Source organism: Mastomys coucha, unplaced genomic scaffold (assembly GCF_008632895.1).
Source record: "Mastomys coucha isolate ucsf_1 unplaced genomic scaffold, UCSF_Mcou_1 pScaffold21, whole genome shotgun sequence".
In the NCBI taxonomy this organism is placed as follows: domain Eukaryota; kingdom Metazoa; phylum Chordata; class Mammalia; order Rodentia; family Muridae; genus Mastomys; species Mastomys coucha.
This window is the reverse complement of record NW_022196904.1, coordinates 90,609,676-90,619,105: the sequence shown is the minus strand read 5'-3', so window position 1 is coordinate 90,619,105 and position 9,430 is coordinate 90,609,676. Positions and strand designations below refer to the sequence as shown.

Below are 9,430 nucleotides of genomic sequence, written 5' to 3'. Positions count from 1 at the left end.
GCTGGACAGAAGTAAAGGCTAGCACACATACAGGACTACGTAAAGAGCAGTGTGTGGCGTCAGGGGAGTCAAAGGTTTCACAGAAAAATGGAACAAAACTCAAGACCATTTCCTTCCAGGAAGATGTAGGCTCTCCACTCCTGTTCCAGGCTAACCTGTTAGCAGGAGACCTGCAACTGGGAGATCCTTGAGGCCAGAGGCCAAGTCATCTCTCTTCATGCCTTCTACCATCTACAGGGCCCAGATGAAGCCATTCCTTTATTCCTTGTTGTTTTTTCTGCTGTTGCTTTTTGTTTTCTGAGACAAGGTTTCACTATGTGTAGCTTTGGCAAGCCTGAAACTTTCTATGAAGACATGGCTAGCCTGGAAAGAGCCTGCCTAACTCTGCTGGGATTAAAAGTTCACACTACCACTCTTAGCCACTTGCTCCTTCCTAAGAACTGCTTTCAGTGAGGAGGGAAGGGCATCTGACCAATGAAGGCCTTCCTCAGCCTGGTCTCCTCCAGAGAGAGCCTCTCAAAAGACTACCTTCAGCTTCTCCCCAATTACTCCAGCCTTCATCTCCTGAAACAGCCTTACCTGGCTCAGTCCCCTGCTCAAAAGCCTCCTAAACCCCATCTATCTACTGCTCACAGAAGAGCACCCAAAAGCTAGGGCAGATTCCCATATCTCAAGCCACCTTCACTCCTTCCTCATAGCCTTCATAAGTCAGCCCACATTACCTGCCTCCTGCCTTGCCCGGTTTGTCCCACCCAGCTCTGTGGGATGGCATGAGAAGGGGGCTGAGGATGGTCTGTGTCTCACTCAACTGCTTCCTTACAGGGTGTGGTGGTTTGAATAGGAATGGCTCCATGGACTCATGTGTTTGAATGCTTGACCCATAGGGAGTGGGACTTCTAGGAGGTGTGGCCTTGTTGGAGAAAATGTGTCACTGTGGAGGTAGACTTTGAAGTCTCAGAAGCTCAAGTTGTTCTCTGCCTGTTGCCTGAGGATCAAGATATAGAACTCGTACCTCCTTCTCCAGCACCATGTCTCCTGCCATGACTACAATGGATTAAACCTCTGAACTGTAAGTCATCCCTAATTAAACGTTTTTCTTTTTAAGAGCTGCCATGGTCATGGTGTCTCTTCACAGTAATAAAGCACTAAGACACAGGGTAAGGGAGATGCTAATAGAAGAGGATAAGGAGGGGCAGAAAGGCTGGCTAAGAACTCTTGAAAGGTTTCCACAGATATTACCCATGGTGGGATCCTATCACTTTCTGTACCCCGATGGCAGGTATTTAGGTGCCATTACAAAAATATGTACTTAGGGACTGGAGAAATGGCTTAACAGTTAAGGGCACTGGCTGTTCTTCCAGAGGACCCAAGTTCAATTCCTAGCATCCACTTGGCAGCTCACACTATCTGTAACCCCAGTTCCAGGGGGGGTCTGGCAAAACACCAATGCACATAAAAAAATAATTCATCTTTTTTAAAAAAATATGTATTTAGGGCTAGAGAGATTCAGTAGTTAAAAGCATAAATTGTTGTTCTTCAGGTCCTTCATATCAACCTGTAACTCCAACACCCAGAAAATCTGACACCCTCTTCTGGCTTCTGTGGGCACCTGTCCGCATAGGAGTCTACCCTTCTGTCCCTTGACATAGACAGCTTTTAAAAAATCTTAAAGCAAAGCAAAACAAAAATGAGTGGTGGTGAGCTCCTTTAATCCCAGCACTTGGGAGGCAGAGGCCAGGTGGATCTTCAGAGTAAGTTCCAGAATAGCCAAGGGTACACATAGAGAAACCCTGCTTTGAAAAACAAACAAACAAACAAACAAACAAACAACAAACACATATATAAGTGTAGGTATTTAACAGGGTGTGTATACATATAATCTTAGTACTGGGGAAGCAGAGGCAGAGGAAAGAGGGAGAGTGTATTTGCCAGATATGGTAGCACCTGCCTATAATCACAGCAGTTGGGAGGCCAAGGCAGAAAAATCATGAGCTTTTAGACCTATATCTGGACCAAATAGCAAGAACTACCTCAAAACCAAAACCAACTGCCACCCCCAACAAGACAACAAAACTGCCCAAAGACCAAGGCGGAACTGGTAGGGTACCTTTCCAGCATGCACAAATCCTAGGTTCGATCCTCAGCACCCCATAAAATCAATCATGGTGGTGCACATTTGGAATCACATCATTCAGAAGGTAGAGGCAGAAGGATCAGAGTAAAGGTCATTCTTGGCTATATAGTGCATCTGAGGCCAACCTGGGTTACTTGAAACCTTGCCTCAAAAACCAAAAACTGAAAAACCTTATAAATTTCAGAACTAAAGTCATCGACCTTTGGAGGGGGACTTAAGTAAGCTTCAGCTCAACAAACCTGCTGCCTACTGTGGCCTGGGGTGGGGGTTGGGGTGGGGGCGGGCCTGGCTGAGGTCGGGGCACAGAGAGAAGCTGCAGACCGGCAGCCCTTGGCAGTTACCAACAGGTGATTCCAGGGTCAGTGAGAGCCAGCTTCTACTCTTCAATTCCCTGTAATGAGGCTCTAGAAAGCAAGGCACGTGTCTGGGGCATGAAGATGCTGCACGCAGCTGCCGTTATGAATGGCTCTTATAACAACGAGATGACATCTGTGCTTGGTTTTTAAGATGCATCATCACATGTTTATTAAACTGTTGCTCCATCATATTTATTTGGCTACAAAACAACTCCCAGCCCATACTTCCAAAAGTGGTTTATTAAAAACTAAGCCTTGAACATTAATACTCAAAAGCACCCTTGAGAATCAATAATAATGCTGCAGATAAAATGAAGGAGAATCAAAGCAGTAAGTCTTGGTGGGGCTGCTGCTGCCTTTCTATACTTCCTTCCATGTTCAAGCATCTGGTGAAGTGCGTGGTAATGACCCCAAACACTGATTCCTATCTTAAATGTGAATACGGTACCAGACATGGTTGCCCACACCAGCACTCAAGAGGCTCAGGCAAGAGGATTAAAAGTTCAAAGCTAACCTGGGTTACATAACAAAATCTATTCTCAACAAAACAAAACAAAAACAAACAAACAAAGCGGCATGGGGCTGGAGAGATGCTCCAAGGTTACAAGTAGTGGCTGCTCTTACAAAGGACTTTGGTTTGATTCCAGCACCCACATGTCACCTCACAGTTCCTAACTCCAGGTCCAATGCCCTCTTCTTACCTCTAAGTGCACTGTAGGCACACCATGCACAAAAAATACAAGTGGGCTGAGTGACTATACACATAAAATGAAATAAAATTGGCTGGTCATGGTGTCACATGCCTTTAATTCCAGTAGATTAGAGGTAGAGGCAGGAGAATCTCTGCAAGTGCAAGACCAGCCACAACGAGTTCCAGGACAGCCAGGACTACACTGAAACTCTGTCTCAATCTATCTATCTATCTATCTATCTATCTATCTATCTATCTATCCATCTATCTACCCATCTACCTACCTATCTTTTTAAAAAACCTAAAAAACAAATAAAACAACAAAACAAAATCAAGGATGAGAGCAATTGCCAAGTACAATGTGCAAGACCTGTTCAGATTCAATATGGCAAAAACAAAAACAAAAAATAAGTGAGGTAAGAAAAGGGAGGGCCCATGGCCACTTAGATATATTTGAGGGCAGAAATACCAAGGTGAGGCCCAAGAGGAGTGAATACTGCCTCTGAACAACAGCCCCTAACTGATGCTTTGGCCAGGCCCCAGTCTCTACATTCATCCTCGATGCACACTCTGCCCTGTCCATAGAACAAACTCAATGCTTCCCTGCTCCAGAGGAGTCAGCCTCCCTCCCCTCAGAAGCCCGAGAGCACAAGGTGAGCCGCGGAAGAACTACAGGCTGCCTCCCCCTGCGCAGGCCTTCTTAGCCACATAGATCTTTTGGCACAAAGATCGTTTAGGAGCTTCCCAAGTCCAGGCATCAAATATTAATACATAGCCACTTCCACAGAGGAACAAGAACAAACTGGAAGATTCGCAGGTTCCACAGACTCCAAGCCACTGCAACTGAACACTCTGGGGTGTTTGGGAACCCATTTCCAAACTTAAAATACATAAAGTCTGACCTAGATCAAGGGAACCTTTGTCTGTGGCTACAGGGAACTCTCAGGAAACAAGTCTAGAGCAGGGAAAAGTTTCCTCTGGGGCAGGGGGGCCACACTGCTCAGCCCTTCTGTATAAGATAGCAAGGCCCAGACACTTACCTCCTGACTTCCTGCACGTTATTGGCCCGGGCAGCTTCCATTAGCGCTGCATCTGAAAAGAGAGGGGTACTGGTCAGACACCAGACCTACCCTTCAGAGCCAAAAGAATGCCTAGGAAGTCAGTTGAAGTTCCTCCAGAAAGTGAAAGGTTGACAGGACTAACCAAATCCCATCCCCAGCTGGAATCCACCCCAACCCTGCTCTGGGAATGTAAGTCGATATCATGCCCCACTCCTCCCAAGCAGTAAGGCTCAGATATGTAGGTCTTCCAAAGAATGGAAAGAGCCTCAATCAGAAGTCATGGACACTTGGGATGCAAGCTGCTCTATTATCAGAGTGGCAGCTGTACCCCTTCCTTCTCAACCAACTTCCTGTGATATCTGGCAGACAATACTCCTTGCCAGCCTCACAAGGAAGCTGAAAAGTCTCCAAATTCCTTAGCGCAAGTTCAGAGCCAGGAGACTCAAACTGTTCAGTCAGATCCCTCAGGACTCAGGCCTAGCTGAAGCCTGGGCTGGTTGTTGGCACCACCTTGTGGCCACTTGGAAAAATGTATCAACAGCGGATCACAAGTGGTGCTCTATGCCCAGCCTGGTTCTGTGCTGTACTGTAGGCCACTAGGCTGACTTCTACCCAGGCCTGCATTCAGTAGCCAGGAGACCTTCTAGGTAAACAAGAGACCTCACTAGCATCAGTGGTAAGCTGAGCCCCGATTTAGTCCTGGCACTAAGGCTTACCTGCCTTGCGACCTGGACAACTCATCTAAGCTCCTGAGTCTCAGCTTATGAGAAGACAGATAAGACACCAGCCTCATCATGTGCATAAATCAGGTCTGTTCAGACCGCAGTGCCTCCACTCACCTATCAGCCTCTGACTAGGAGGCAGGCCTGTCCTACTTAGCTACGGACTGTTTGTTTTTTGTTGTTGTTACTGTTAGTTGTTGTTGTTGTTGTTGTTTGTTTTTTGTTGTTGTTACTGTTAGTTGTTGTTGTTGTTGTTGTTGTTGTTATTATTATTATTATTATTATTATTATTGATGGTGGCTGTTTGTGTGTGTACTTGTTTTGGTTTTTCTTGAGATAAGATCTCATTTTATATCCCTGGCTGCCCTGGAACTCAGAGATCCACTTGTCTCAGCCTCTTGGGATTAAAGGTAACATCTAGCTCTTATGGATTGTTCTCATTCATATATTTAATTGGGCTCAGATAATCTCCAGCTGAAAAAGCAAAATCATTCCTTATAGATACCTCTTGTCTCTTTACTACCCTTCATTCTCCAAAGTCACGGAGGGAGGAATGAGCTAGTATTTAACCTGAGGCACTCTGGGCTCACAAATTTTTCATGGTTTTCCATTACCAGAATTCTCCTTGGCTTCTAAAGAGACCCATTTCTCAGAACATTGCACTGAGGGACTCTGCTCAAAACTTGTTTAGGCAAGTTGGCAAGACTGGAACCAGCCACAGTTTTAAGTCATCACCTCTTCTATTAAGTAGACATCACTGAAATTTACATGCCATAAAGTCCAGTCTAGAGCTCCCAGTAACCTCTCAGGCCGGACTTCAAACACATTTATGCTATTCTTCCAAACACACCGGCTGCTAGACAGTCTGTTCTCATGACCCTTCCATTGGCTCTTCATTGCCTACAGAGTTCCAAACGCTCCTGCCAGGCATGCAGGGCCATTTCATCTTCTCTCACTTATTCCAAAGACCTTGTCTTCCACCCTCACTGGCCAAACTAGCCCATCCACATCAGGCTAGCTAAGTCTGGGTATGGAATCCAATCCAATCCAAGGCACATTTGTAAATATCTCCCTTCTATGACCCACACACTGGTGGACAGATGCTTGGCATTAAGGAAATACTAGTAAAGGTAAGATGGAGGCCCTGCCCTCATGGACTACACAGATCACCAGTCCCTTTATGTTTCCTATGTTATCCTTCAGAAACCAAGCTCAAGCTCCCCATCTTGCAAGGACCTCCAGTCCTCCAGGAAGGCTATCCTGACCCTACTAGCTCTCTGATCCTCTGTAACACTCACTAGCCCTGCATGACCAGCTGCCCACGCCCTCCCCTTAACTGTCTAGGTTTAAGTTGGGACTCTCAGAACACCTAGCTCCAAGCTAAACACACATAGTGCCACTGTCATGTACACACAAGTGGAAATCACACTATTCGTGCATGCTTAAACTAGAAAGGCCCTACTTCAATGCCCTCTTTAAGAGAAAGGAAACGGGGCTGGTGAGACGGCTCAGCCGGTAAGAGCACTGATTGCTCTTCCGAAGGTCATGAGTTCAAATCCCAGCAACAACATGGTGGCTCACAACCACCTGTAATGAGATCGGATGCCCTCTTCTGGTGTGTCTGAAGACAGCTACAGTGTACTTATAATAAATACATAAAAAATATTTTAAAAAAAGAAGTGTAATAACATTTAAAAAAAAAAGAGAGAGAGAAAGGAAATGGGGAGGGCAGCGAAGAGGAGTAAGAGTCCAGATTTACAAAGACAGTACAAAACAAGATCCTCCGTGTCTTTGTTCCTCACCCAGAAGCCGGTTCTTCCCAAGTGGCAACATCTTATTAAACAAACAAGTGAAAGTCAAGGCAGTCTCAAGTCTGGGGGTGCACGGAACAGGCTAGCACTGACAACTGAGAACCTGAGAGGTTGGGCTCAGTCAGGCCACCCCTCCAGCTCCTGCTCAACTCTAAGCAATTGAGGTAAGACCCCCAATCTGGGTTGGCTACCTCCACCTCCTCCCTCCTTCCCCCACTGCTGTAAGTCTCCAGAGAGCAACTTTCAGCCAACTCCCTGTCCTACAAGGCTTCAACCAACCACAGTATCCAGCTCACTTTAAATATGACACTAAGCATAGCAAAACTCTGAACAACTGAACAGACTCTGAACTCCAGGAAAGGTCAAAATATCAGAGTACTGAGTGAGAACTGGCCTTCACTAGACAGTGCAGAAACTAAGACTAGAGAGGAGCATGGGTCAAGCTAGCACCAGATCCAAGTGTCCTACTTCCTTGGACCTATGTACCCAGAAAAACATGTAGAGGCTGTCCCTAGAGCTGTTGAAAGACCTCTTGAAAGACTAGTGGACAAGATATAACATTGGTATATAAAAGGGCCAGGCTGTAATTAGTAAGTCCAATGCCCCCAATTATACACGTATACAAACTGATCCCAAAGAGGGTGCTAGACCTATGATGGGAAATTATATAACTTCAAGCAGTGAGTTTTCCAAGGCAACATGCTGCTTGCTCCTGGCAGCAGATGGTAACTGGGTTTGTTTAGGGTAAGGTTATGCGGGTCCAGATTTATAAGTACCTTCAACCTTCCAAAGGAGTCATGACCCACCCACACACCCACACACCTCTCCCTTGAACCCAGTTTGGCCCCATAATCACCCTTGTTAGATGGATTCTTGTTGTAGCACTGAACCACCAGTGCCATGGCCAAGGCCCACATGCCCAGACCCGCCTTGTTGGGGACCCCATTCCAGCTGTCTTGTCCCGGGAGTGTTTCTTCGGGGTTAGGAGCGCGTCCTGACGAGGCGGCAGTCAGGTATGGGATCTCGGTGCGTTCTCCACGGCGCCCCCCGGTGGCTACCCCGCGTCCGGGGAAGAAGACAGAAGATGCTCCAGGGCGCACCCAAGCGGCAGCTCTCAGCCGCTGCGGCTCCCCGCGGTCTCCGGTGACTATGCTACGGCCGTAAGCACCTCCCCGGCTTTGGAGAGATGGAGATTTGATTAACCCTAGGAAGAGCCGAGGCGCTGGCGCGGTTCTCCTCAACACCGCGGACAACATCATGACACCTGCTTCTAAAACCCGCTGGTGCCGGCCCCTGTGCTAGCCACGATCAACATGGCTGCCGCGGCGCGTTCGAAGACGCCGCTTATGGGGTGGGACTGCGCACTACCTCACGGGAGTGGTAGTCCACAGCCCCAGATCTTTCTCTAGCTGGAGAACGAACAAACTACATTTCCCTGAGGGCTGTGAGATGACATCACAATGACCGCTGACAGCGGAGCTGGAAGAATGTTGGGAAATGCAGTTCGGGCAGAGGGGCGTGGCAAAAAGGAAAACTCTGGTGGGGCGTGGCAATTAGGATTCAAGATTCCAGAGCCCAGTATCTGTATTAGCACAGAATTTTAATCCCTGCTTTTGGAAGGTGGGAACCTGATTGCACCGGAATTCAAGGTCTAGGTCAAAATCACGTTCTTGGTCTAGGTCAGCCCTAGCTGTGTAAAATATCAAATATCAAAATCAAAATATCGAAAATCAAAATACAGGAATCCTAGAACAATTTCCTTAGTATTTAAATAAAATTGTATTTTCAATGAAGACCCGTTAAGTAACTTGTACCCCTTCCTACTTTTATTTCGAATTGCTATTGCTTTTCAAAAAGATGCCTAGGGCCAGGCGGTGGTGACGCACACCTTTAATCCCAGCGCCTGAGAGGCAGAGGCAGGCGGATTTCTGAATTCGAGGCCAGTCTGGTCTACAGAGTGAGTGCCAGGACAGCTAGGGCTACACAGAGAAACCCTGTCTCAAAAAACCAAAAAAGAAAAAAAAAGATGCCTAGGGCTGGGAAAGGTGGTGCAAGTCCTTAATCCCAGCGTTCCAGGCACAGGCAAGCAGATCTCTGAACTTGAGAAAGTCTAGTTTACATAGTGAGTTTCAGGACAGTCAGGGTTATGAGCCAGAGAGACCCTGTCTCAAAAGACTTCCAGACTGTGTGTGTGTACACATGAATACATGTATGTATATATGTATATGTGTATATATACCTTTTTAAAGAAAAGGAAATCCTTAGGCTTGGCAGCAAGTGTCTTTTATAGTTGAGCCATCTTGTTTGTTACATAATAGTGAATCTATGAATTGTGCTTCAGTTGATTCCTTCTGTAATTAGCAGACAATTAGCTATTCACATATCTGTGTCTGGGCCCTTGTGTCTCACAAAATTTCAAAACTGGGTTTGGGATTGTCTGGGGTGCTGTTTCACCCTGGTTCAAAGCTGTACCTTCCACAGAGTTGTTCCTGATCTAGAGGCTAAAGAGAAAGCCTCGTAGGTGGAAGGCTTCCTGCTCTTGCACTAGAGCCTCTTGAGCTAGATAGAGGGAACAGTTTGTCTGGGCTGCCAGGGCTTCCGACAGGCCCGGGCACTTTGCTGGTTGGTATCCAGTGGTGCCTAGCTGGTTTGTTT

General features: G+C 46.7%; 1 protein-coding gene across 2 annotated transcripts in view; it reads right to left on the bottom strand.

Annotated features, from left to right (window-relative positions):
• The window catches only part of Clpb (caseinolytic mitochondrial matrix peptidase chaperone subunit B), a 123,498-nt gene extending 115,263 nt beyond the window's left edge, over positions 1 to 8,235 (bottom strand). For both annotated transcript variants that reach the window (XM_031387595.1, XM_031387597.1), the window contains exons 1-2: positions 7,632 to 8,235; positions 4,222 to 4,273 (exon numbers count right to left, since the gene is read on the bottom strand). In XM_031387595.1, coding sequence (XP_031243455.1) covers positions 4,222 to 4,273; positions 7,632 to 8,034 — 455 coding nt within the window. In that variant the 5' untranslated portion in view covers positions 8,035 to 8,235. The remainder of the gene's footprint in view (positions 1 to 4,221; positions 4,274 to 7,631) is intronic.
• Positions 8,236 to 9,430: the final 1,195 nt, after the last annotated feature.